Source organism: Aspergillus fumigatus, chromosome 2 (assembly GCF_000002655.1).
Source record: "Aspergillus fumigatus Af293 chromosome 2, whole genome shotgun sequence".
NCBI lineage: Eukaryota > Fungi > Ascomycota > Eurotiomycetes > Eurotiales > Aspergillaceae > Aspergillus > Aspergillus fumigatus.
In genome coordinates, this window is record NC_007195.1 from 3116412 (window position 1) to 3143723 (window position 27312).

Genomic DNA, 27312 nt, shown 5'->3' on the forward strand with positions numbered 1-27312 from the left:
AAGATCTTCTGTTGCAGGCGGTGGTATTGTTCTGCCGGCAGAAAATGTGGGGTGATCGTCATGGGTTCTGTGGTATAAAGCAGCGTTTACCAGCATGACCAGCGGCTCCCCAAGACAAGACTACGTGTCACAAGGTCTCATAGATGACGGTGTTCTATTGGAAGATATATTGAAGGAGTGAGCGATATCGCTCATCAGTTGTGTGACATTCCAAAACAAAGCAAATATCCAAAAAAACCTCCTCTACAAGGGTATATGTTTCGTTAAGTCCACATCCATTTCACAAATATCAAAGTGAAGGACGTCTATCCAGGGAACTGGCAAGACTCGTTCCATCATCACTTTCAAGTAAACCAACCTCCTCGGCCGTATTTCTTTGCCTGAATGAATCAGTGACTAGGTCTTCAACCCTGCGGGATTCTGCACCATCAATAATAGACCAAACGTCCTTCTTAGTGAGCAGGCCTTGGAGGACACCCTTGTTTGCAAAGAGGACATAGCGGAGACCCAATCTCTGGAACATGCGTCGTACTATCAAGAAAGTCGTCCCACTGTTAAGTGTAATAGGCGTTTGATCCATCCAAGGCCGAAGATCGAGGGTTTCACTCGGGTCTGCAAACGGCTGATGGGCGAAGAAGACCTGCGTCGAGCCAGGCAAGTCGCGACCTGCACGAGATGAGGAATACTTCAATGCATACGATAGTTCGTTGCGTGAGATATAGCCCAGCAGAAGAGGATTCGATGAATCGGTCACGACAGGGAATCCGCGATATGAGGTGGCCAGGAGAAGGTTGCGGAGGCTATCGATCGTATGTCCATTGGCAACGATGACTGTGAGGTCCTCGACCCTTGTCATGACTCTATGAGCAGGTAAATCGGGGGAAGTAGTGTCGTCACGATGGTCAAGGAAGGGATATTCCTTGAGATGGATCCAAGACTCGTAGATGCCACGTTTGCCGAAGATATCGCCGCACCATTTGGACAACATAACCGCAATCATGATAGGAATGACATATGTCAAGGCACCTGTGAGCTCGAACATGATCACAACAATTGACACTGTCATTCGTGTTGCGCCACCGAGAGCTGAAGCTGCTCCGACAATTGCATATATTCCCGGTGTCACACAAGGAACATCTGGCTCGCAGCTGTTGAAGAAGAAAAAATTTGGATAGGCATTTTGCCACATCTTAAACATCGTTCCAAACGCACGGCCGTACAAGGCACCAATGGCGACGGAAGGAAGAATGATACCAGCAGGTATGTCCAATCCAAACGTGAATGAAGCGAGAAAGAAGCCAAGAAGGGCGGCCATAAGTAAAAGGGTTATTGTGCCAGCGGATGCAGCACCAGTCTTGCAAAGACCGAACAGATCATCGGATCCAGTACCACATTCAGCAAACAGCGAGTGGACAAGCTCGGAATTTTGCGCTCTCATGAAGATATTTGGAAAGTTGATCAGAGCAGATAGAAGAGTAATGACCGTAACTTCCAATATTGGGCGAGACCAAGTTCGGGATCGTCGCCATTTCGCAACTTTCATATTCAAGCGGATCAGAAATGCCCCGTACAGGCCACCAAGGATACCCAGGAGGATGAAAGGCATCATTTCGAAGCGATGCCATCCACGTGTATACTTAACTTCGTAGAGCACAATGTTTCCTGTTCGAAATGGGTTAAGCGCCTGAAGAGTGACAGCAGCAACCATTGCACAGACAAAACTCTGCCACATGGTTTTATCTGGAAAGTAGTACGACAATTGCTATCATTCGTTAGACGAGGTGATATGGAATATAAATCTGAGAGGCATACCTCGAGACTGAACAAAACACCTCCAATGGGTGCACCAAACGCGACAGATATTCCTGCAGCCGCGGCTGCGGAGAGCACTTCACGTTTTCTCGCTATAATATTTAGTATGACCCGCTGATGCCGGCTTGACCACATACCTTCATTATGGTTCAAACTATCGAAGAACTTCATCATGACGTTGGCGCAACAGCATGCAACATGCACCAGAGGACCTTCTTTACCTAGCCACATCCCTGAAGCAACTGCTAGACACTTTTACTCAATAAGCATCCAAGAAACGGGACATAGAGAATGCACGGGACACCTACTAAGCCCAGAGATTTGATCGCGAGCGTCCACGGTCCCATAAAATGTCTAATGACAAAGCCACCAAGGACTGTCTTGATTTCTGGAATACCACTGTGTCTTGCATATATTGCGTATGTTCTGACCAGAAAACTCGCACAGACAGCGAAGACCACCTATCGTTTGTCAGTGTTTCAGAACAAACAGAAGAAAAGTCTTTATTACAGAGTAGAGCACGTAGAATATATATTCTACCGTATAGCCTCCGCTGGAAGAGCTGACTCCAAGAGCTTTACGCCAAGGTGTCCAATCCAAGCACTCAGATATGTCTGATGAATATGCCAAGTCAGTTGCAGACGAGCATTGTTGAGGACGGATATCTTACCGTCATGGCCCCAGCAACAAAAACTTCGATTCAGATAAAACTTGCCACCTCCTGGTCCATTCTTGCAATAGCCCGTTTTTAAATCTCCGAGCCAGTCGCTTGTGATGTCGATGCATGCCGCAATAATACCAACGAGAACGCCTGTCGCTATCAAAACCACCCAAACGTTACTGGCCTCCAGTAGCCTGCGGGCATATCCCGAAAGACCCGGCGCCTTGGAGTAGAGCAGCCTCTTTCTTTGTCGCTCTTTCGTATATTCGAAGATCCAATCGATGGCTGTAAGATCGTCGTAGCCTACTCGACGCCCTGGACCTTCCACATACCAATCCAAGAACCCTCCACTTTTTGATGTGTTAAGATTTTCGTTCCCATTTCGCGATCTCAGCTGGCTCAGAGACGAATCAACCTCTGGCGTCGGCTCATTCGTTGTGGCCGACGCCCGGAAATGGATTGTAGATTCGGGTTCATCACCGGAAAACAGTCGCGAAAAACTGAATCTCGCAGGCCGTTTTTGCTTGCGCTTGAAAGAAATTCTACAAATCGGGCCAGTCAGAATATGCAAGGGTTGAAGAGGTCTAAGACTCACGGTTCAGTTAGGCCTCCAGCCAGCGATTCATTTGAAAGATTCTGGTGGGTATCGTTATCTAGGGTTGACGACCGGGCAGATGAAGATGGTCTTCCGGTTTCTGACCCTGAAATTGTTGACATGACGGATCACGGAAGCAAATCATGTCAACATCGCAGCTGTACCATTGCCCCTATCAGGAATTGAGCAATCAGAATCTCGTGTCGCGATCAAACAAGTCCTCGATATCGGTGATGTGGCGCAGACTCCGCATGGCCAAAGGCGGTGAACACAGCCTTGGAGAGATTACTACAGAGTAATTGAGGGAAACATAGAATTTTGGACCTTTGATTACAAGCTTCATACCCACCTACCAGACCACCTGAAGACCAGTCACATTTAGAACAGCAGCACAAGTATCTAACTCTGCCTCATACTTCCTAATTAATTAGGGTGAAAATCAGAGGCCATGAGGGATGGTGTGACTCGTACAGACCTTCAGGCCACCAGCTATTACACTCGCCAAATACTTGATTTTGAGACCGCCTACTTTTCATGGACAAGCGTCTTCTACCACCAGGGCAGGCGGTGGAAAAGACGGCCAGTTTCTTCCGTAAAATAATATCGTGATACTACAAATTTTTTGTCCATTCGTTCCATATCACTGGAGTTCCTCTGGCGGCAGGGTACATAATGAATGAAAAACCTGCCTATGAGAGGCTTCTTAGTGAGTCCCAGATCCTTGAGCAGCTTCCGAATGAACTTGCGGAACTCATTCGTACTGCTTCTGGGACTCAGTTCCTGAATGCGCTTGCGGTTAGCGCATTGAGGTCAAAATGCACAGAAAGTCTTTTCAGCATATACGAACCGATATTTGTTGATTTGGCAGCGCGATGGCTGTCGTCAGACCTCCATGTCGATAGTTTTCAAATAATTTCCGCCTTTGCACGTATCCTACCGTTTGCGCCATATCTGCGATCTTTTGCTAGTCAATATGCCGCCTCGTGGGCTGGACCTCTTTCGGCTTTGGCTGTATCGAAAGAACAAAATACCTTTCACCTGGAAGATGCTACCCTTCGCACGCTTCTCCTCGCCATATTCCGACTTATGTCCTATGACCTTGAGGTCTTCTCGACAACCGTATCGCCCTCGCAACTCCAGTCCTTATTCCAACATCGAGACCAGGCTATCAGATACCTAGCAGTACGGTGTTTTGCCTTATACATGCGTGCAGCCGACGCTGCTACAGAGAGGATGGTTGGGGCCTATATCGCAGATGGTCCTATTGAAGGACTGTGGGAAGACATTGTGATCGATTATCGGTGTCTTGGTCTGTGGGAAGAGCGTCGGTGGAAAACCCTCGAGCAGCAGATTGAGCAAGTGAGGTCGAATAGACAAATGTCGGACAATTTTCTACTTGCCGAACCGTTGCGAGAATACTTTACTGCGCGAACAGCTGAGGTCAGTGGCGTGTTGATTCCACGACTGCATGAATCACCAAGTCCGCCCTCCTCCTCCATTGTGAGAACTCCAACCGCCGTGGGCAATCTACGGAAGATTGCGAAAGCATTGCTTGCGCCTGAGCCCATTTTACTTGTTGGGCTGCCAAACTCAGGCAAGACAACTTTGGTCAACGACGTCGCTGCGACAATGGGACAGCTAGAGTCTATGGTTACCCTTCATCTAAACGAACAAACAGACGCGAAGAGTCTCCTCGGAATGTACTCGACATCCCCGGCTACAGGTTCCTTTGCTTGGCAGCCCGGTGTCTTGACCAAAGCTGCAAGGGAAGGTCGCTGGATTTTGATCGAGGATCTTGACCGTGCTCCATCTGAAGTCATCGGTCTCATATTACCGATCATCGAGAAGGGCGAGTTGACTATAGCTAGTCGAAAGGAACGTATTAAGTGCGCCGAGGGTTTCAAGATCATCGCAACCATGAAGTCGACCTATAATATTGCGGGCGAAGAGATTGCGCCAAACGCCAATCTGTTAGGAAGCAGATTGTGGCAGAGAGTACAGATAGACTCGCTTTCTATAGAAGAAATTCGAGAGGTGATCATCCGCAAATTCCCTCTTCTTGAACCTCGCGTTCCCGTCATCATGGATGTCTACCAAAGGGTTTGCTCCTCATTCCACGGAAGCCTTGCCATTAAAAGCTCACAAGGAAGGACCCCGGGTCTTCGCGATCTGATCAAGCTTTGCACCAGATTGCACATGCGACTGCAGCGACTGGGGGTCAAGACTGGCTATGAAGCGACACCCGAAGTTGTCGAGGATGAGATATTTCTGGACGTTGTGGATGTCTTCCTTAGATACATTCCCGAGAAAGCTTTGGCGGACTCGCTCGCATTGGTTGTCGCGGAAGCACTCCAGATATCGCCACAACGGGCGCAATTCTGTCTTCATGAACGGACCCCAGCCTATTCAGACCATGGGAACAGCGTGACCCTTGGAAGGGAGATCTGTCGAAAGAATAAAGTACCCAGTGGATCAGCTTCAAAGCTTGCAGCTGCTTCCTCGCGCTTTGCTTCGACTCGAGCGGCCTTGAAGCTGATGGAACAGGTTGCTGCCGCTGTGCAAATGGCCGAGCCTGTTCTTCTCGTCGGAGAGACCGGTATTGGGAAAACTACAGTCGTTCAACAACTTGCAAATTTGATGCGGCAGAAGCTCACGGTAGTGAACTTGTCGCAGCAGAGCGAAAGTACTGATCTGCTGGGTGGTTTCAAACCTGTCAATATTCGTACCATGGCTGTTCCTATGCTCGATGAATTTAACACACTCTTCGAATTGACGTTCTCTGCAAAGAAGAACCAGAAATTCTTGTCTTCTGTTTCGAAAAGCGTTGCTGCGGGGAACTGGGTGCGTCTGGTCAATTTTTGGCATGAAGCCGTTCGGCTTGCAGATGGTGTTTTCAACCCAAGCAAGCAGAGTCGGACTGGTGAGGAGGAGCAGCAGCCGACGAAGAAGAGAAAACTGGATTCGCCCAAGTACCAGCAGCTACGATTGAGATGGGAAAGATTTGCCGCGCAACTGAACGACTTTGAGGCACAAGTTTCGCAAGGTGACGCCAAGTTCGCTTTCGCCTTCGTCCAGGGAAAAATCGTTCGTGCACTTCGCAATGGCGAATGGGTCCTGCTTGATGAGGTCAATCTAGCCTCCCCAGATACTCTCGAGAATATTGCCAGTCTTCTGCATCATGGTAGCGAAGGTTCTCCTTCTGTTCTGCTATCTGAAGCCGGTGACGTCGAACGGGTTTTTGGCCATCCTGACTTCCGCATATTCGGCGCCATGAATCCCGCAACTGATGCGGGAAAGAAAGACCTTCCTCCTGGACTCAGATCTCGTTTCACGGAGATATACGTACAGTCTCCGGATACCGACCTGGACGATCTGCTCGCTTTGATTCAGAAATACCTTGGTGACCTGGCAATAGGCGACTCAAGGGTCGTGTCGGACCTGGCGCAGCTTTACATGGAAACCAAGAAACTCAACAACGAGAACAAACTTACCGACGGAGCGGGACAACGGCCGCATTTCAGTATCCGAACCCTCGTTCGTGCTCTCATATATGTTCTCGAAAATGCCCACATATATGGTTTGCGCCGGGCGGTCTTTGAGGGCTACTGTATGAGTTTCTTGACCGTTCTAAGCCAAGAATCTGAGCGGCTACTGTTGCCTCTGCTTGAGCGGTATGTCTTTGGCAATGCGAAGAACGCAAGGGCACTACTAGGACAAACCCCCAGGCCACCGAATGATGGGAATGCATATGTGCAGTTCAAACATTATTGGATGCGCCAGGGCAGTATGATCCCAGAGGCACAACCCCATTATATCATCACTCCTTTCATCGAGAAGAACCTCAAAAATCTCGTTCGAGCGAGCTCCACTCGTCGATTCCCAGTGCTGTTGCAGGGTCCCACATCAGCGGGTAAAACAAGCATGATAGAGTATCTTGCCAAAGTATCGGGCAACAAGTTTGTTAGAATCAACAATCATGAACACACCGACTTGCAGGAGTATCTTGGTTCCTATGTCTCTGGTGATGATGGAACTTTGCGTTACCAGGAAGGTGTGCTGGTTGAAGCACTGAGGAACGGTTATTGGATCGTTCTTGACGAACTTAATCTTGCACCGTCGGACGTCTTGGAAGCATTGAACAGACTTCTAGACGACAACCGCGAACTATTCATACCCGAGACTCAGGAAGTCGTCCACCCGCATCCGAATTTTATGTTGTTCGCGACACAGAATCCGGCCGGCCTGTATGGCGGCCGGAAAGTACTGTCTCGCGCGTTTCGAAATCGTTTCCTCGAGTTGCATTTCGACGATATCCCAGAAAGTGAGTTGGAGTTCATCTTGAAAGAGCGGTCGCAGATTGCGCCATCTTTCTGCACCAGGATTGTGTCTGTTTATCGAAAGCTTTCCCTACTGCGCCAAGCAAACAGGCTATTCGAACAGAAAAACAGTTTTGCCACTCTACGTGATTTGTTTCGATGGGCTCTGCGCCGGGCAGACGACCGTGAACAACTAGCCGTCAATGGCTTTATGCTGCTTGCAGAACGCGTCCGCAATCCACAAGAAAGGGCAGCTGTCAAGGCAGTGATTGAGGAGGTCATGAAAGTTCCCATTGATGAAGACACAATCTATAGTGCTGCTGAATTGGAAAAGCGCGCTCCTAACCTGAAGGAATTGGCGCCTGGCATTGTTTGGACAAAAGCCATGCGCCGTCTCTTCGTCCTGGTCTCAGTAGCGCTTGAGAACAACGAACCCGTTCTTCTCGTGGGAGAAACTGGGTGCGGAAAGACGCAACTCTGCCAGGCAGTTGCAGAAATTTGTAGGAAGCAATTGTTCATCGTCAATGCCCATGTGAATTTGGAAACTGGGGATCTAATAGGAGCTCAAAGACCAGTTAGGAACAGAGCGGCGATCGAGACTCAGCTACTCAACGACCTTCGAACTGTGGTCAACACAGGTGATGCTGAGCCGAGATCTCTTGACGAGCTGAGGAGCACTTTTAGTGCTATGACAGTTGAACAATTGGAAGCATGCGATTCTGAAATAGTCCAACGGATTCAGAAGAACATTGCTCGCTTGAATGCCCTCTTCGAATGGTCTGACGGTAGTCTTATAACAGCCATGAAGACTGGGCAATTTTTCCTTCTTGATGAGATCTCTCTCGCTGATGATTCGGTATTAGAGAGACTTAACAGTGTTCTTGAACCCCACAGGTCGATACTCCTGGCGGAAAAAGGCCCAATTGATTCCATGGTCGTCGCGCACGAGGGATTCCAGTTCCTTTCGACCATGAACCCTGGAGGAGATTACGGAAAGCGCGAGCTTTCAGCTGCTCTCCGAAATCGAATGACTGAAATCTGGGCCCCTCAGCTCTCGGAGGACAACGATATATTGCCTATTCTCAGAATGAAACTTCGAACAGAGTCAGAGGATATCCCTAAGTCTATGTTACGGTTCGCGAAGTGGTTTAAGACAACCTTTCAGAGTTCATCGATTACGTCCCTTTCTATCCGAGATTTGCTCGCTTGGGTAGACTTTGTGAACAAGTGTCAAACGACCGATCTCAAGTTCTCGATCGTTCAGGGTGCAGCAATGGTGTTCGTGGATACCCTTGGTGCCAACCCTGCTGCAATGCTCGCTGTGTCGTTGTACGATCTCGAGAAGAACCGCCAGCTTTGCCTGGACAAGCTTCGTGAACTTTTCGACGTTGATGCTTGCGGTATCTACTTCCAAAAGTCGACAATTAAGCTTGAAGATCGTGCACTGCGAGTAGGACCTTTTGCGCTACCTATCAGTGGGGATGCAGCACCTGATCCGCAATTCATTATGGATGCCCCTACCACGATTGCCAATTCGGTCAGAATCGCGCGCGGCCTACAACTGCCAAAGCCTATTCTTCTTGAGGGTAGCCCAGGTGTTGGCAAAACAACCCTTGTTACTGCACTTGCTCGAGCTCTTGGGAAGCCACTCACACGTATCAACCTTTCGGAACAGACAGACCTCACTGACCTTTTCGGATCTGATGTGCCTGTAGAGGGTGGCGATGTTGGTCAGTTCACTTGGCGCGATGCACCATTCCTGCAGGCCATGCAGCGCGGTGACTGGGTCCTGCTGGACGAAATGAATTTGGCGTCCCAATCCGTTCTTGAAGGGTTGAACTCTTGCCTGGACCACCGTCAGACGGTTTATGTGGCTGAACTTGACCAGACTTTCAGCAGACACCCAGATTTCGTCCTTTTCGCTGCACAAAATCCCCATCATCAAGGTGGTGGAAGAAAGGGGCTTCCCGCATCCTTTGTCAATCGGTTTACCGTGGTATATGCCGATAGTTTCACCCAGACCGACTTGAAAAAAATCTGCGCAAAACTATTCCCTGGTAGTCCCCCTCCGCAAACCGATGGATTGGTGGACTTTGTTTCGCTCTTGAATGAGACCATCAACCAGGAACGCAGGCTAGGGGCTGTTGGCGGACCGTGGGAGGTCAATTTGCGTGATATCCAAAGATGGCTCCAGCTTGCGGATCGCGGCGATCTTCAAGTGCCAGCAAACAACTTCCTTGATGTTGTCATTTCCCAGAGATTCAGGAGTGAAGAAGATAGGCAACTGGTTTCTCAGCTCTATCAACGCGTCTTTACGGATGCGCCGACTGTTGCCAAAAGCCTATACCACAATCTGACTCAAGAGTATTTCCAAGTCGGGTTCGGAGTGATGCGCAGGGATGCTCTTCTTCAGCATATTCCTGAGCCGCAGATGAAGATATTCCCGGGTGACCTGCCGATCCTGGAATCTCTCATGCTTTGCATAGAGCAGTCATGGCCGAGCATCTTGGTGGGACCATCGGGCTGTGGCAAGACCACTCTGATCAGAAAGCTTGCTGCGTTGAACGGTGCCGACTTAGTTGAATTAGCCCTGAGCGCTGACACAGACACAATGGATTTGATTGGAGGATTTGAGCAGATTGACTACAAGAGGGAGGTTTTATCTCTTGTACGTGAGCTTTCGCTGTACCTTCGTCGCCATCTTATTTCTGCATCCTCAGCGATCGAGAAGACAGACGCATTCTCAGCCTTTCTCGAGCTATTTGAACGCTTACAGAGCTCAGACATCTCGCTGGACTTTGTGTGTTCATCCCTTCCTGTCTTGATGCAGCTTCATCCTCAAAAGGCCCTTGAAGACTTCCTTCAAAGAGCACAGCACTTGATGGAACTTTCTACGCAGTCCAATAAAATGAAGGTTGGTTTCGAATGGACGGAAGGTGTGCTCACGCAAGCTGTCCAGCAGGGGCACTGGGTTGTTCTTGATAATGCCAATTTGTGCAACCCTTCTGTCCTCGATAGGCTGAACTCCTTGACCGAACCCAATGGAGCTTTGATACTCAATGAGCAACGTACCGAAGATGGCTCTGCAAAGATTATCAGACCCCATCCCAGTTTCCGCTTGTTCCTGACGATGGATCCTCGTCACGGGGAGTTGTCTCGTGCAATGCGAAATCGATGTGTCGAGATTTGCTTTCTGGCTTCGGAGATTCCTGAACCAGCCAACAGATCTATCCCTGCTTACACTTGCCAGTCGTCTCTGTACCGCCTGAGGCATATCTGGGACTTCAATCAGCTTGAGGATAGAGGCGAGCTTCCTCGCCTACTCTGTGAACTGGGAATTGACCATCTATCTGTCGAGGATCTGAAAATCATCCAACAATCATCAGAGATGGCATTGGCGGGCTTGTTGGACTTCTCCGCGGGAGAATCTCTGCCCTCGATGCTCGACCGATACGTGCCCGTTGTCCTCGAAGATTGCTCGTGGGAGCCTTCTACTTTTTGCAAAGCGCAAGCCGTTAAGTTGAGCGGTGCTTCCTTTGCCGTTCATGGCCAATTCCAGCCTCTACATCCTCTCGTGAATGAGCCGCTCGCTTTAATACTGGGGCAGCATGTGACCTTATCGCGGCTCATGGTTTTGGCTCACTTACAAGAGTGCAAGCTCAATCTCCATCGCTTAAGGCAAAGCTTGTTGCGCGCTGATGAATCAGCCAAACTCCTCAAACCAAGTCAGATGAGCTCTCTGGAGAGATCCCTAGCATCAAGGCGGATAGCTAGCCTGATGAAGGATGCAACGCAACCTATTGGCTCTTTCCTCGCGGACTGCGGGCAAGCGGTCTATGATTTCATACAAGGCTTAGACCGCCAAGTGCTTGATACCCCTGAGGCTGTGCATGCTCTTCGTGCTGTTGTCAGCTTCTGTGCTGACCTTCTCCGAATCTCTGGAGATGGTCAAGTGGATGAAGGCGAATTCCAAGTCTATCTACAAATTGGAAAGGAGTTGTTTGATTTCTTGCTCGACTCCTGGCCACCGCTGAAGTCCGTAGCTCTGGCATTGTCTCAGTGTCTTGGTCGTTTTCAGGAGAACTGGGCTTTGAAAACAGGGCTTAGTATGCAAAAGCTATGGGAATCCTGGCGGCCAGCGACTCCCGCCACCCAGGAGCAGCTGAGGTCGAAGTTGGACCTCGAGAAAGTCGCAGCCGAATTCACGGACATTGCTCTCAAGACTCATCTGGATTTAGCTCAGCTGAGCCGGGTACGCGATTCCCTTGTGGACGCTCAGAGAACCATCTTGTTGGATGGCGCTGACGAAGGACGGCTGGTTGAGGCACTCAAGCAGACGGTGATGGAATTGGCAAAGGTGGTGCAGGCTTCTGATTCGGCGCAGTCGCCTTACTTCATGAGTGAATTTGAAGCCTTGTGCCAATATCATGATCTGTCGTCGATACAGCATACCGAAAGTAAATCTGATTCGGTTGTCAGTTCTATTCTACCGTTGTTGGCTGGTCGCCAAGCGCGGCCCCTCGACGCATCGAGTCTCCAGAGTCAGATTCCTCGTGTCCTCCACAAACTTTCTCTGTTTGCAGGGGCTAACCAACCCTCCATGTCTGGCTTCGCGGTCAATGGCATTTTCTCTCTATCGCTCTTAGAGAAGCTAACGTTCGTCGGCACCACGACTCTGGACCAGATGGATAGCTTGGAAGAGGAAAAGCGAACTCTTTCTAAAGCCATAACTCTGACATCGCGCGAGATCTCCAAGGACCAGTTCCAACTTCTTAGACAAGTCTTATCGGCGCTCGCTGCTGAACTCCTCAATATGCACAAGAATTTCATTGAGCCAAAGTCTCTTGAGACCGTTCTGGCTACGCTTCGCGAGATCCAAGAACAAGGGTGGTGCAATTCGTCGGATCTGCCTGCTGTTGTTTTGGATCAGAGCCTGTCTGAAGATCATTACTTCGGACCAATCGCCAAGTACGCCATTCCACAATTAATGGCTTCGTTGATGACGGGTCCGAAGGATACAGAGAAGTACAACGAGGAAACTGGATTGGCGTTGGTTCAGATGGCCAGTCTGCTGCTGCAATTATTCGTGCCTGACAAACCGTTCGATCCCTCTCTCGGTCTGACTGTGCAGAGGCGAAGGCACACGCAGCGTGTCATAGAGCTGACAACAAAATCCGAAGCTCTAGCCGTGTTTGAGCAGAACTTCTCTGGGCGATCTTCCAACATGCGACAGGAATTTATACAGCAGGAACTACGAAGCTTGGGGTCCGCGCCGCCTCCGTCTCAAGTTACTCGGCCGCCGGTCTCTGAGATCAGTATCTTGCAGGGAGAATTCTCAAGCTTACTCTCCTCTGTTTTGGACAGATGCATCGAACTCGATGTAACCGCAGTGAAAAGAAATGATTTGGAAGCAGAAAGAACGCTGACTTTCCTTCGTGAGAATATCCGGCAGCTCATCCAGCGTTTGAGTACGAATTACAGATCTTACGACGATATTACCGTGCTTGTCGTCCGATTCCTGGAAATTCTGGACCTGGGTCTATCCCTTCAGTCTGGCCAAACACAACGGTCAAGTGACTCTAGGATCTTGCAGGCAGTCAGCAAGAGAACACCCTTCCTTGGGGGCACTGTCTATCCCGTTTCAGCACTGGAAAGCCAAAAGGGGCCAGCGAACCAAGCTCATTTTGTTGAATTGCGCTTCCATGAACTATCTTCCCTTAGAGTCGCCATTAATACGGATCCGGATGTTCTCCACAGTGAAGCTGGGCGCCATGCGCTTCACCGGATACTCGAACAGTTTCATATCTTATGGAAAGCCAAGCTCCGTGAGGATCAAGAGGAAGAAGCACGCAAATCCGAGTTGTACCGCTATCGAGGCTCATGGGAAGATGAGGAGGAGGTCGACCAGAATGAGTTGAACCAGCTTTTCCCTACTTACGAAAGTGACACAGCTGAAGATGATGGGAAAGCCACCCGGATTGATCCAAAGGCTATTTCGGTCCGGCTCGCTACACTCCACGCCGAGCTCTTCCAATCTGAAGATGCTAAAAAAGCCTTGTCGGATTATGTCAGGCAGTCTGCCAAGCTGCTGGGGTCCATATGGTCTGCAGGCGATTCTTCGAAGTCTCATATTCGCCCAAGCGAACATCTTTCTGGAGCTCTTTTACTTCTTGAAGATGCCATGAACGCTGGAAATCGCAGCCCATCTGGCAAATATAACTTCTACACAGATTCAAATTTCTCTGAAGCGAGAAGACTCGTCTCTCTGGCACACTCCGTCAAGTCCCGTTTCCTTCAGATCCAGCAGGCCTGGCCGGAGCATGCAGTACTTCAGGACGTTATTATTTGCTGCAAAGAGGTGCTTCAATTCAAGCATACAGAGCCTGTTGCGAAATTCCTCACAAAGGTTGAGAAGCTCCATGCTCTTGTTCATGAATGGCAGCTTGTGGCAAGTAAAGAGTATTCGGCAGCTTCTCTTTACAACGAGCTCACCAATCTGATCATCAGCTGGCGCCGGCTGGAACTGTCAACCTGGGCCAAGCTGCTCGATCTTGAAAAGGAGAAGTGTGCTCAAGATGTGAGCTCATGGTGGTTTGTTGCATACGAAGCAGTTATTGCAGCCCCCATTCAGCTCGCAGCATCGGGGGAAGCCGAGTTGAGCGCCCATATCCAAAGTGTCATCTCTACGCTGGAACAATTCTTCATGTCGACAACTGTCGGACAATACAGCGAACGACTCAGGCTCGTGGCCAATTTCCGGTCACTGCTTGCGCTGTACGTTCGCGATTACCCGGCTCTGGAGCAACTCGTATTTGCATTGGGCAATTTTCTTGAACACTTCAGACCGTTCGAGCCTGCGGTGCACAAGTCAATGGAAGACCGCAGAGCCGCCATTGAGAAGGACATCAAGCAACAAATTCAGCTAGCTAGCTGGAAGGATACAAATATCATTGCGCTCAAGGAAAGTGCCCGGCGATCACACTTCAGGCTGTTCAAACTCGTTCGAAAGTATCGTGAAGTTCTAGCGCAGCCTGTGCAGCCCATAATACAGCAGGGAATGACAAATGAACCAATTGAACCGAACATGGTCACCGATGAAGTCGTTTTGGCTTCGGCAAGCTTCCCTGATGCTCTCGCTTTGTGCCAGGAAGAGCCTACGATATGGCCAAGCAGACCGCCCAGATTTCGAAATGCGGATAGCACAGCCGGGAACATGACCGATCTGTATTCTTCAATGCCTAATGAGTTTGACATCTCAGAGGATCTCGATAGCTTCGTCAAATTCTTCATTGAGAGCATCACTGAATTTAAATCGCAGACTCCCAAAGTGCTGACTGAGGACAACAAAGATGATGTCCAGCATCTCAAGGTCCAGAAGCGTCGCTTCTATGCAGACACACTGAAACGGCTCCTGGAAATGGGTATCAAACGCAATGCAAGCACTAACTTGATTGAGAGCCAATCTTCCATTGCTCAGGTTCTCGCTACTACCCCAAGCTTAAAAGTCGGGAACTCGGCATCTCATCTCATCAAGGGCTCTGATCTCTACTTCCACCGGTTTTTGGATCTCCTACCTCGCGTACGTCAATCCTCTCGCGAGTACTCAGAAGATCTCAGTAACGTCGAGATCTCAAGGAGCGTTGGCACTGTCGAGCACTTGATGTTTTTGTTAAGAAAGCAGCGTGGGGTCATTTCTCCAGCATTGTCTCATTTGGAAATGATGAAGTCCACGATTATGAAGATGTCTAATCTCTGGACTTCTGGATCCGCATCCCTCTGCAAGTCGCATTCGGATGTCTCAAAGGACAGACAAGACCTCAGGAGAGCTGTGGCATGGCTTATTCCCATACTTGGCCTCGCAGCGGAAATCGTGCAACTACATGCCAAATTCTCTGAAGTCGATGCCTCAAAGGTTTCCGATGGCCTGCACGCTTGGAGCTCAACGTTTAGTCGATTGAAGTCATCACTAGACAATATTCCAGAGTTACCTTCTGGCCTGACTTCTCAGCGTCATAATAATATCTTGGAAGAGGTGTCGTCTTCTCTTGCGAGCTTGGTCGCTGATGTCTCAAAATGGACCGCAGAACGTCCCGACTTGTCTTTCGCTTTAGCACAAATCATTCCATGGGCAGAGGCGAAGGGAAACGCGACTGTTAGGGCTGATAGCCAGGACAGTCTCGCTATCCAGGAATTTGACGCAAGGCTCCTTGCAGCAATGGATAAGATCTTGGTCAGTCTTCAGAAACTCAAAGACGTGCCTGCTTCCCTTACCTCCACGGGCTCGCTGTCGCGAAGTGACGAGTTCTTCACAAGAGCAATGAAGGCTGTCCGCTTGTCTGATGTTACTTTCTCCCTCGAATCTGTCCTTGGCACCTTGCAGCATTTGCAAGCTGACTCCCACAACACTTATGTGATTGCCTCGGCATTAGTGGCGAGTTTATTGCCCATAACGAACCGATACTTCTACATCTGCAGAGACATCATTCAGCGGTTTGTGTCTGTGCACAGGGAGACTTGCAAAATGACGTATATCCTCGCAAAGTCATTCACGCAGATAGCCTCAGAAGGCTTCTGTACCCCGGCGGAGCCGTCTACGGAAGAAAGCAAGTCTGGAAAGTTGGAAAGTGGAACCGGGCTTGGCGAGGGTGAAGGTGCTGAGGATATTAGCAAAGACGTCGGGGATGACGAGGACTTATCTGAGCTTGCTCAGCAAGAACAGAATGAGAAGCCGTCTGAGGACATGGAGGCTTCTGCAGAGGCAGTTAACATGGATCACGAAGAGATGCAAGGCGAGGAGGTTGATCGCGAGGCAAAGGACGAAGAGGAAGATGAAGACGCCAGCGGCTCGGAGGGAGAAGACGATGTCGATGAGGAAGTAGGCAGCGTCAACGACCTCGACGACACCGCAGTGGATGAGAAGATGTGGGATGGCGACCATGATGAGAAGCAGAAAGAGACAGAGAACGAACAAGGCAAGGGAGCAGCTGAATCCGATGAGCAAACCGCAGCGCAGGAAGAAAGGACCCAGGAGAAGTGTGACAAGGATGCAGAGCAGGAGGGTGAGGAAGAAGAGAATGAAGAAGACGAAGAAGCCCCCGAGGATGAAGGTGAGGCTGTTGGACGAGAAGATATGGAAGTGACGGACCCTCATGCCAAGGAAGAAGAGACCCTTGACCTACCTGAGGAGATGCAACTGGACGGCGAGGAAAAGGAAGATGACGGTGCCGAAAGTGACGACGGCATGGACGATATGTCGGATTTCGGTCCTGCGCCTGCGGAGGACGAGCAACAGGCTGAAGGAAACGAAGACAATGCTGAAAATCCGGATATGGATGATCCGACTGACGAGCAAGAACCTGATCGGGTAGATGAAGAGGCCATGGAGGACCAAGAAGCCAACGAGGCCGAGGGAGCCGATGAAGCCAATGCAGCTGAGGAGGAAGAATTGGAGGCTCGGCAAGAAGAGTTCTTGACTCAGCATGATGACAATGAAGCTGGTGGTGAGGAAGTTGCCCCTAGCGAAGCTGTTAACGGTGGTCTGGGCACAGATGAAGACCAAAACAAAGAGCAAGGCGCAGCCGGCAATGCTCAACAGGAAGATGGCTCCACTGATCCGGCCACAAACGCAGAAAAGCCAACTGGCGGTGCCAAAGAAGGAGAGGACAGCCAGCGCAAGAGGGATGCGGGCGGTGCTGATGACGTGAGCCCCGAAGACCCTCAATTACAGGCGTTCAAGAAGTTGGGTGATATTCTTGATGAATGGCATCGGAGGAGAAAAGAGATAATGGACGCTTCCAAGCAGGAAGATGATGACGAGTTGCGGAAACAGTTGCCGGAGGATACAGATATGGCCGAGGCTGATTTCGAGCATCTTGCTGACCAAGATGATGTCGCTGATACGCAAGCACTGGGACAGGCCAGTGAAGAACAAGCAAAGGCCTTAGACCAGAATAAGGGCGTGGAGTCGGACGTCAAACCTGGTGATAATGATATGTTACCGGACGCTGGCGAAGAGCCGCAAGATGTTGCGGAGGAGAATAGATTGGAGGATGACATGCAGATAGATGGAGAAGGAGTTCCTACCGAAGGGCAGACCGTAGGCGCATTGATACCTGACAGATCCCGTACACAGGAGCGAACAACGGACCCTACCGGTCAACTTGAGGCTAACGAGGGGCTGGATGAGGTGGACGCCCATCTTGCGGCAATTCACCTGTCATCCACGCTACCACCACTAACTCCACGGGAAGAAGCCCAGCGCCTTTGGTCGCACTACGAAAATGCCACAAACAACCTCTCTCTGTCTTTAACGGAGCAACTACGTCTGATCCTGGCCCCCACACTTGCTACCAAGCTGCGGGGCGATTTCCGGACAGGGAAGCGGCTGAATATCAAGCGCATCATCCCATACATTGCGTCACAGTACAAGCGTGACAAGATCTGGATGCGCCGGTCCATTCCCTCCAAGCGCAACTACCAAATCATGCTTGCAGTCGATGACAGCAAGTCTATGCTGGAGAGTGGCAGCGGGCAGTTAGCGTTCGAGACCCTGGCGCTAGTCGCGAAGAGTTTGTCGATGCTCGAAGTAGGCGACCTGTGTGTGCTCGGGTTCGGTAATGAGGACCATGTCCGAGTCGCCCACGAGTTTGGCAAACCTTTCTCCTCGGAAGCCGGAACACAAGTATTCCAACATTTCAGCTACCAGCAGACCGGCACAAACGTGCGCAAACTGATCGCCGATTCTATTGCCCTCTTCCGCGAAGCTCGCTGGAAACAATCGCCCGCAGGAGGCAACGCCGACCTGTGGCAGCTGGAGCTCATCATATCCGACGGTATCTGCGAAGATCATGATACCATCCGTCGCCTTGTGCGTCAAGCTCAAGAGGAGCGGATCATGATCGTGTTCATCATTGTTGACGCCGTCAAGGGCAGTTCAATCTTGGATCTCACCCAGGCAAGCTTCGAGCCTGATACGGAGAGTGGAACTGGGGAGATGAAGTTGAAGATGAAGAGATACCTGGAGGGATTCCCCTTCCCATACTACCTGGTTGTTCGTGACGTTCGGGAGTTACCGGCTGTGCTGGCTACGGCGTTGAAACAATGGTTTGCAGAGGTTGTTGATGTATCATCGTGAGATTTATGCATGGTTATGGTAGATCAAAACGGATGGGCATTTGGTTTAAACTATTGAATTCATTTGTACAGGTAGCATCTCATGTATAGTCGATGACTTCAAAGCAGTTTTGTTTCTTCATTCGGACATTTCAGACGAGATAAAGATATCATTCTTTTTAGTTTGAACAATAAATTGCGGATATCTTTGGTATCTATAGACTACTTCCAGAAAGACTTGCGTAACACGACCAGAGAGTACACGAAGTTCACCATCCATACTTCGATCCGGCCTCCTTTTTGTTCCTTCGTCCAGCGGCAAAACTCTCCTCCAAAGCCTCCCGTTGTGTGCTGGCTGCATTGACCAGCTGTTGCAGAGTGTGTTTGCCTGGGGCAATGGCCCGAACAGGATTATGCTGGGCAGCAGCAAGGTCTGTCTGGTGGGCCAGCTCCTGGTTGGCAATGTATTCCTTGTCTGTATTGAAGTGCAGAATTCGTGACTTGGACGGGTCGGCAGTGCGTCCAAAGAGCTGTCGCCGTTGGGCCCGGGACAAGTTGAGATCGTCTGCGATGTTACCCAATGTTTGATCCGTCGGTGGCTGTGAGGGGGCTGTCACGGGTTCAGGCTCCGGTTCTGGGCCGGCCGGGGTGGTTTCTAGGTCTGTGGTGTACACCAATGGCTCGTAAGTAGCGGCTTGTGCTTGGGGTTCTGGCATCTTCGAAGTCGTAGTTTCTTCTGTGGACAAGGAGAACAGACTGATTTTTGGCTTCTGAGGGACAGGCGTGGCTGGCTGTGCTGGTTGCTCATTGGGCGGTTGCGATGATTGCAAAGCTGTTGTCTCGTTCGCGGTTGGCAAAGGAGTCGACACAGGTTTTGTCGGTTGCTTCTTTTTCTTCTGCGACGCTCGTCCCACTGACAGTGGCTTGAACATCATCGGATTTCCCTTCAACTTGATCTCCTCTTTCCTCTCCCCGTCTACCCGAGCCTCCGCGGCATCGTTGTTGCTAGGCTGCTCACTCCGAAGACTTCCTGGCTTGGGTATCATCTCATCATCACCATCGCCATTGCCCGCCAAACTATCGAACACCTGTTCCCTCCGAAAGTCCTCATCAGCCTCGCGATCAAAACCAGGAGCCGCACCGGTCTTCAAGCTGAAGACCTTCCGAGCTGGCGCAGCCGTCTTCTTATCCTTCTCCACCGTGACGTTGGCTCTCTTAGGAGGTGGTAAAAGGGCATTGAAACCTGAAAATGCCCCGCCTCCGCCTATTTTGACCCTTTTCCGGGCCGGCCCGTCTTCATCATCTGCGGTATGGTTCTCGGGCTTGATATCCGGTAAAGCAACGCGGATTTTGCGGGGATTACTGCGGTCGACGACGAAGTTTGCGCCGGAGGAGGACTTGGGTGGATTCGCAGGTGTGGGAGCTTGACTTTTGTTTGATGGTTGAGTGACCTTGGTTTCTTGCTCTGAGTCCGAAGCTTCAGAGTCTGAGTACGATACAAGAGCCATGTTTGGGGTGGACTGGCTGGGCGTTGTCTTGATAGGAATTTAGAACTGCGTTGCGGAAGATGACGATAGGGCCGCGATCATGATACAGAGTTCCGCACGTGCCCAATTGAGGAAACTCTTTTGATGCCTGAATTACATGGTGTCGATATCGACTCCAACATGCCGCCTTTCACTTGACAGGCGCAACTCAAGGGCAAGAAGTCCTTGATAACACTCATCTCTGCGGCTTCAGTAATCTTGGGACGAATTCACAACTGGCTCAGGAAAGATACAACTGTGTTGCTCACATTGATTAGTCTAGGAGATGGAGAATTGGAGATCAGAACTAGCCACTAGATTGAAGGCATCGTCTTACTATCGTCATGTTTATATCGCTGGAGTAGCTTCGCGCGCAGGTAGCTGCAGTATTGAATATAATTACCATAATACTGATCGTAGCATCTGGACTCGGACCAGATTGATTAACTGTCGTGACGCTTGTTCTCATCCAACGTACAGCGTAGTACCGTGAAAATGACGTCATAAGTCAAAGGTGGAACAGCTGATGATCAGATAAGATAAGAATGACTAATCACATTTGGCATCTGCGAAGAGAAAGCGAAACAACGTCTTCAGTTCCTTTCACACGTTCGTCAGGATTCACTCTAATCTCAGCAAAAGCACAACAAAATTCAACTCAGCCTGATATCTATGTTCAGCATATAATGAAACTACGTCATGGACACCGACAACGCCGCAGAAAATGGCCCAGAACCACAGGCATCCTCTGAGGCTCCTAGCGCAGACAACGAATACACCCGGCCAGCGACAGGCAAATTCCGCTTCAAATCCTCTAAATCCAAATCCAGATCTCACCGAGACGAACCATACAATACCAACCACCGTCATCACCACCGCCCCCATCACCGCCATTCTCACCACCGCTCCTCCAAACGACACAAATCCAAGCGCTCGCCCTCCCCCAACCCCCACGACCAGGATAACTCATCCCGCCTCTCCCCCGACACCGCCTTCCGCGAGTCCCTCTTCGACGCCCTCGGCGACGATGAAGGCGCCGCATACTGGGAGGCCGTATACGGCCAGCCCATCCACAAATACCCCATCCCATCCGTCCCCAAGGGTCCTGATGGCGAGCTAGAGCAGATGTCCGAGGAGGAGTATGCGGCGTACGTGCGGAGTCGGATGTGGGCGCGGACGCGGGAGGGGATGCTCGAGGAGCAAGAACGCTTGCGTGCCGAACGGGCGCGGCAGAAGCGGCGGGAGGAGGAGAGCGCAGAGCGCCAGCGCGAGAGGATGCGGTTCGAGCGCGCAATGGAGGAGAGTCTCCAGAGGGGCCGGGAGCGACGGCGTCTGAAGGTGTGGAAGACGGTCTGGGATGAGTATCGGCGTGCCTGGGAGGAGGTTAATCAAGAAGTTAATGTGGGGGAGGGCCAGCGCAGGGCGTTCCGGAATCTGGTCTTTTGGCCGGTGGAGTCGGGGAAACGGAGGGATGTGTCGCGCGAAGCGGTGGAGGAGTTTATGCGCCATGCGCCGGTGGAGGTTTCTGGATTGGGAAACGGTGATGCGGCAGATAGTACGTCTGTCTTGCTTTCGGTGCTCAAGTCTGAGCGGATACGCTGGCATCCGGATAAGATCCAGCATCGGTATGGAGCGCTGGGGATTGATGAAAGCGTGTTGGCGAGTGTGACTGAGGTCTTTCAGATCATCGATCATTTATGGAATGAGACGAGGGCGAAGCAGTAGCAGACGGCTGGGGACTTTTTGGCATGGTCAGACGAGGGTTCAGAACAGCATTTCTCGGCGTTTTTGGATAACATGATACCCTGCAATCGCTAGTCCTTATTCATCGCAACTATATTTTATTCCTGTTATTTCATTCCGTAGTCAAAGGCTCAGGAAATAGCTCATCATATTCTTGCTTTCATTAACAAAAGGAGAGACCCGCAACTAGACAAATATGACATGGCTATGCAATTGCGCAAATAATCAGAAACAGAATCTGACGCCGCAGACATCTTTTTGTAGTTTTTCTTTTTTATATTTTTCGTCCTTTTATCCTTCAAACTAAAACCGCGAGTAGCGCTGCTTGGTCCGATACATGGTGAAACCGACATACGCGCCGACGATGGCACCAAGGAACAGTATGAACTTAAATAAAAACCAACCCCAGCCGCCTTTCTGCTTGGGCAGCTTCACGTGGGCCTGGTCCTGTCTGCCGTTGTTTGCTGGGCCTCGGCCGGAGCTGGAGGCGGCGTTGCCCCCGATGCTGTACAGGTTCTTAGCATTGACCGAAATGATGTCGTGGTTGTCGCTCAGCTCGCCAGTTTCGGCAGAGAAGCCCAGGTAGGAAACGGCAGGGATGGCGATATTGGTCTCGGGAGCGTTCAGAGTGAAGCAGTTGGTCCAGGTGTCCTCGGACTTATACTGCAAGTCTAGGGTCAGAGACTTGTCTTGGAAGTATGTCAAGCGAGCCTTGGTAGGAATTGAAGCGCCGCGCAGACCACGTGCCTGTCATCAATTAATAGTTAGCGCAACAGTGATTGACCAGGTAAACGTTAGGACAAGCTCACAGAACAGCCAGCCACTTCGTTGGCCTTGCCGTCATGGGCCTGGTCGTAAGACGTCTTTCCGTCACCCATCATGGCCATGACGTAGGGAAATGATGTTCCGGGACGATTGTTCTTGTATGTGTCGAAGAATATACCCAGACCTTCGAAGTTGTCTGTCGACCCGAAGACAGGACCCTGGGTTGCGCGCTGCTTGGTGAGCCACATGGCAAACCCGTCGCCGTGCAAGTTCCCTTGGCCGTGGATGTTGAACTCAACCTCGATCTGGGTCACACGTCAGATTGTCAAGTCCTCCCCTGGTATAAAAGTCCACCACTAACCTCCCAATTCGTTGCAGTAAGAGGGACCCGAGAAAAGATCCATCCCTGCTGCGATGGCCGATCCGACGTCAAGCGAATGTACCTAGCCTAATTAGCTCATGCTCCTCAACATCTCGTGCTGAGAGTTATGGGGACTTTGGTCGCATACTTGTCAGCGCGGATGATTGTATCACCACCAAAATCGAACCAGCGGCTTTGGAAGTCCGAATCCAGATATGGCTATGTAAAGTCAACTACGATGTTCGCATTGAAGCTTCAGCAGAAGTCGAAGACGAACCGGAGCAAGACTGTGAGTTCGGAGCTGGTAAAGTCCAGGTTAGCGGATCCGAGGGGCATTTGCGCATTCATGGAAGATGATCTTGCGTACCGGAATGCTCTTGATATTCTCGTCGCCGTTGTATGCGCTTGTTACCGGGAGGGTAGCTAGGCCGGCGAGGTACAGAAGCGAGGAAAGCCGCGGCGGCAGCATGATGACTGATGTGATCGGATAGAGTCTGAGAAGCTAGGACAATGAATGTTTGCAGATATTGCGAGAACGAAAAGGTGAAGCGGTAGAGAGCAGACTGCAGCTAGCGAAGTAACGGATAATCAAATTCGAGACTGATTGGCGTGGGTGGGCTCAATGTCACCGGGACATCAGCGAGCTCGAGACAGGTATACCTTGCTGGAGAACAAGCTCACTGGAAGAGGGTAGCTCGGGGAATGGCAATATGGGTGAAGGAATGAATGATAGTAAAAAGGGATAAAAGGAGTACACTACTCAGGGTTCACTGTGTACTACGAAGAATTGAAAGGAAGCAAGGAACCAAAGAAATGGTTAGAAGACAGAGTATATGACAGATCCATGCTCCCACCTCATTGTGTAAACATCCAAGTGTCCACTTCGCCCTGCGTGTGGCGCAGGTCTCTCACGAACGGACGGACCGCACCAGCCACACTTTTCCTTTACTTCCGAAGATCCTGTCGGCGTCATTATCCAACATCCTAAATTCAATCCACGGATACCCCTCAATCCACCTCACTTCCTACGCCTAATCCTTTTAGACGTCCACAAAATCAAAATACAAGCAGCAAAATGGCCATCTGGGGATCCTCAAGCTCTAACACCGCGTCCTCCGGCGAAGCGGACATCAAAACCCACCTCATGAACCAAGTGCGGCAAGAAGCCGCCGTGACCAACGCCCGGAATCTGATCGGTGTATGTAACCTACCAGATCGCACATTGGATCAAACCAAGCTGACCAAGGATGGTTTTCACCCCGCATGTAGAAAGTCAACGAGCACTGCTTCGAAGCCTGCATTCCCAACCCCGGCACATCACTCTCCTCCGCCGAACACACGTGTCTTTCGCAGTGCATGGAGAAGTACATCTCCTTCTGGAACGCAGTCAGCCGTGGCTACATTGCGCGTCTCGCGAACGAGAGGAAGGCGTACGGTGGTGGTGCCCTCGACGCATCGTTTGTTCAATCTGGGGAATCCAGCCTGTGAGCACTGGCGCATCGAAGCTTGATATTTGTTGAGGAGGGAGTTGAAGGCTGATTGTGTCCGTGACTGCAACATTACGAGATTTCTTGGTGTTTTTCTCGCCCCCTGCTTCCAATGGTTTTGCGGTACTTCAAAAAGGCGTTGCTTTTTCTTGCCGTGACCTTCAACCGGTAAGATTTCTGTACAATACTATATACAGGGTGACAGGTGGAGACTATTCTGTAGAGTACTCGTCCAAAATTAAAGACGACGCGGCAGAGCCTCCGAGACTGATTGCCAGCCACTCGAATGGAAGACGATTGGTCTGCATCTGATAATATTCAGATTTGGCGCCTGCCTTTTCCACTTGTTCAAGACATCGAAGATATGTACATTATACAGGACCGAAGACGAAATCGACGCAGATAGAAAGACAATGGATGAGGCCAGGAGCGACCTTCATCCCGTACTCGTAACCAACACTCACCCGATCAGGTGTGCCAGCGCGAAGAGAGGACGAAAAAAATGACATGGATGGCTTGCACGCTGTCCACGTCTTGAGAAAGATATATATAAGGCGAAAACAATGACGAGTCCGGTCTCCCAGGATCCAAGTAGTCGACAAAAATGTTGTCCAGACGAACACCACCGACATGTTCAAAGGCTAAAGCGTCGAACGCAATAGAAGAACATAATATTGGACACCCTGAATTCCAAGAGTATCTCTCAGATGCGTCAATGTCGAAAGAAGGTAAGGATCAGTCCATGTGCAAGCCACAAAACTTTTGCAGAAGTAGAATGTAAAAGAGCCCCACACGCATGCTCCTGGCACGTTTGCGAGCCTGGAGCATCATGGGTGAGTCACGAGACATATTAGTGTCGTGGACAAGCACGATCTTCCAAGACAATAGTGAACAGAGCAGTTTTATTTGGAGCCTAGAGTGGAGGCTAGTGCATTTGTATCGTGGCCATCTCCAGTCAACAATTACCAATTGTTCATTGCTCTATCAAATGTCGTATATTGCACTAGAAGTCTGGGAAAAGATGGCCATGCCTGTAGCAAGAGTTTCGGTTAGTACTCTGATCGAGAATGATTCGCAACTGGAACACATACACATCTTCGCCCTGCTGACCGTATTGTTCAGTCTCCTCGGGATACCGATCGTATTGGCTGGCATCACCCTGACCTCCACGGATAGGAGGAACATAAGGAGCATCAATGTCCTTTCTTGCAAGACGATCCCAGGTGACTTCCGCAAACCAAGGGTGGTTCTTCACATCTTCGGAACCTCCATGAAGGTTGCCCAGTCGCTTTGTCAAATCCGCTGTGATGAGCTGCGAGAGCAAGTCGACGGCGTCTGGGTGAAGATAGGGCGGGTACTTGACACGGCCGCGGAGAATGTTCTCGTAGATCTTGACGGGCGAGCCACTGTCCCAGAAGGGTGTGAAGCCGCACAACATTTCGAAGATAAGAATTCCAAGTGACCACCTTGGCTCTAGTCAGCCAATGGAAACGCAAAACGCATTGAAGGGAATGCCTACCAATCAACCGATTTGTTATATCCCTTGGACGAAACAACTTCTGGAGCAAGATAATCGGGCGTTCCGCAAAGAGTCCATGTGATATCAGGTACCTCCTTCGCGAACCCAAAATCGGTGATCTTCAGGTGGCCGTGCCGGTCCAGCAGCAGATTCTCAGGCTTCAGGTCCCGGTAGATAATCTGCTGAGAGTGTAGATACTCCAGTGCAAGAGTCACCTCGGCCGCATAAAACTTGGCGACAGGGTTTGGGAACCGCTGCAACGGGTCCATGACATCAGCCTACCAAAACTTGCATTGATATGGACGCGAAGAGCACTCACCTGAGATTTGCGAAGTAAACTAAAGAGCTCTCCGCCCTCCACAAAGTCCATTACCATGTACAGATTCCTTGCATCTTGCCAGGTACCCCACAATGTGATCAGGAATGGATGCCTGACACGATTGAGCATTCGTCGCTCGTCATTCGTATGCTCGACCTGTTTCATTTTGACCACCTGCGCCTTCTTCAGAACCTTGATCGCATAGAAGCGATGATTGTGTTTCGACTGCACCAAATGGACACGACCGAAACTACCAGTACCTAGAGTACGTTGTATGGTGAAATCGTCTAGGGAATATTTCCCTTTCGTAGTGCGGGCTTCAGTCTGATTGGCCTGCTGGGAGTGTGCATGACCTTCGGTAGAAGCCTGTGAAGACGCATGATGAGAGGGGTGAAGTATATTGTGTAACCTGGAGGTATGGGATTGTTGTTGTGGCTGTTGTTGCTGTTGTTGTAGGTGGTGGAGGCGCGGGTTGTGGTGGGTGGAGGGATGGGGTTGCGTCACGGCGAATTGCATGGAGGCAGTTTGACCCTCGGATTTTTGATCTGTACCTGAAGAGCGATTGGGGTTGTCGTTGGATGAGCGATGAGGCTGAGCAGCAGAGGGAGTTGCGGAATTATTGCTGGGGTTACTGCTGGCCGAATGTTGATGATGGTGGGTTTGATCGTAGTGCTGGTAGTGGTGGTCGTGGTCGGCAGAGTTGGGTGACGTCTGTGTCTGGGCTGCTGCGGGTGACGAACTTGATTCCAGTTCTTTAGAGAGGGTATGCGAATCCTTTGTCCGCCGTTTCTTCAAGAGACCTCCTAAAGTCGGCATCGAGGAAACGAGAGTTAAAAGTATAAGAGGTCAGAGATAAGGTGAAACATGGACCATAGGATTGGTGAGTGGCAGGGTAGGTTAGGGGGTGCGGGAGTTTTGTGTGAGCGAAATCAACCCCTCTTCTCTTCGGGCTGGGGGGTAAGGGGAGGGGGAAGCGTTCAAAGAGGGGGAGACACAAGACACACGAGGGAGCAAGAGATGGTGCGGACGCCTCCTGGGGGCTAGAGACGACCAGGATGGAGTCAATCGACCGCCCGATCGTGTGTAACAGAGCACT

The 27312-nt window shown here is 50.5% G+C and overlaps 7 protein-coding genes across 7 annotated transcripts; 3 read left to right on the forward strand and 4 right to left on the reverse strand.

The window, feature by feature from the left end:
• Positions 1–67: 67 nt before the first annotated feature.
• AFUA_2G12140 (chloride channel protein) lies at positions 68–3385 on the reverse strand. Its single transcript, XM_077804167.1, has 7 exons — positions 3069–3385; positions 2483–3015; positions 2323–2426; positions 2121–2273; positions 1950–2064; positions 1813–1904; positions 68–1762 (listed from the first exon to the last, which is right to left on the reverse strand). Exons 1-7 carry the CDS (start codon positions 3188–3190, stop codon positions 290–292), a joined length of 2592 nt encoding a protein of 863 aa, XP_077660329.1. The 5' UTR covers positions 3191–3385; the 3' UTR covers positions 68–289.
• Positions 3386–3740: 355 nt separating this feature from the next.
• Positions 3741–18518, forward strand: AFUA_2G12150 (AAA family ATPase midasin; the record flags this gene model as incomplete). The annotated part of the gene is made up of 1 exon (XM_750454.1): positions 3741–18518. One exon carries the CDS (start codon positions 3741–3743, stop codon positions 18516–18518), a length of 14778 nt encoding a protein of 4925 aa, XP_755547.1.
• A 247-nt stretch (positions 18519–18765) lies between these two features.
• Positions 18766–20477, reverse strand: AFUA_2G12160 (PRCC domain-containing protein; the record flags this gene model as incomplete). The annotated part of the gene is made up of 2 exons (XM_750455.2): positions 20360–20477; positions 18766–20278 (listed from the first exon to the last, which is right to left on the reverse strand). The coding sequence occupies exon 2, from the start codon at positions 20002–20004 to the stop codon at positions 18766–18768; it is 1239 nt and encodes a 412-aa protein (XP_755548.1). The 5' UTR covers positions 20005–20278; positions 20360–20477.
• A 244-nt stretch (positions 20478–20721) lies between these two features.
• AFUA_2G12170 (uncharacterized protein) lies at positions 20722–21747 on the forward strand (the record flags this gene model as incomplete). Its single annotated transcript, XM_750456.1, has 1 exon — positions 20722–21747. One exon carries the CDS (start codon positions 20722–20724, stop codon positions 21745–21747), a length of 1026 nt encoding a protein of 341 aa, XP_755549.1.
• Positions 21748–22068: 321 nt separating this feature from the next.
• On the reverse strand, positions 22069–23782 carry AFUA_2G12180 (legume-like lectin family protein; the record flags this gene model as incomplete). The annotated part of the gene is made up of 6 exons (XM_750457.2): positions 23259–23782; positions 23169–23192; positions 23040–23110; positions 22892–22973; positions 22575–22835; positions 22069–22512 (listed from the first exon to the last, which is right to left on the reverse strand). Exons 1-6 carry the CDS (start codon positions 23358–23360, stop codon positions 22069–22071), a joined length of 984 nt encoding a protein of 327 aa, XP_755550.1. The 5' UTR covers positions 23361–23782.
• A 184-nt stretch (positions 23783–23966) lies between these two features.
• tim13 (protein translocase subunit TIM13) lies at positions 23967–24379 on the forward strand (the record flags this gene model as incomplete). Its single annotated transcript, XM_750458.1, has 2 exons — positions 23967–24089; positions 24161–24379. The coding sequence occupies 2 exons, from the start codon at positions 23967–23969 to the stop codon at positions 24377–24379; spliced, it is 342 nt and encodes a 113-aa protein (XP_755551.1).
• A 1002-nt stretch (positions 24380–25381) lies between these two features.
• Positions 25382–27032, reverse strand: pkaC (cAMP-dependent protein kinase catalytic subunit pkaC; the record flags this gene model as incomplete). Its single annotated transcript, XM_750459.1, has 4 exons — positions 25382–25409; positions 25470–25844; positions 25898–26151; positions 26217–27032. 4 exons carry the CDS (start codon positions 27030–27032, stop codon positions 25382–25384), a joined length of 1473 nt encoding a protein of 490 aa, XP_755552.1.
• Between the last annotated feature and the right edge of the window lie 280 nt (positions 27033–27312).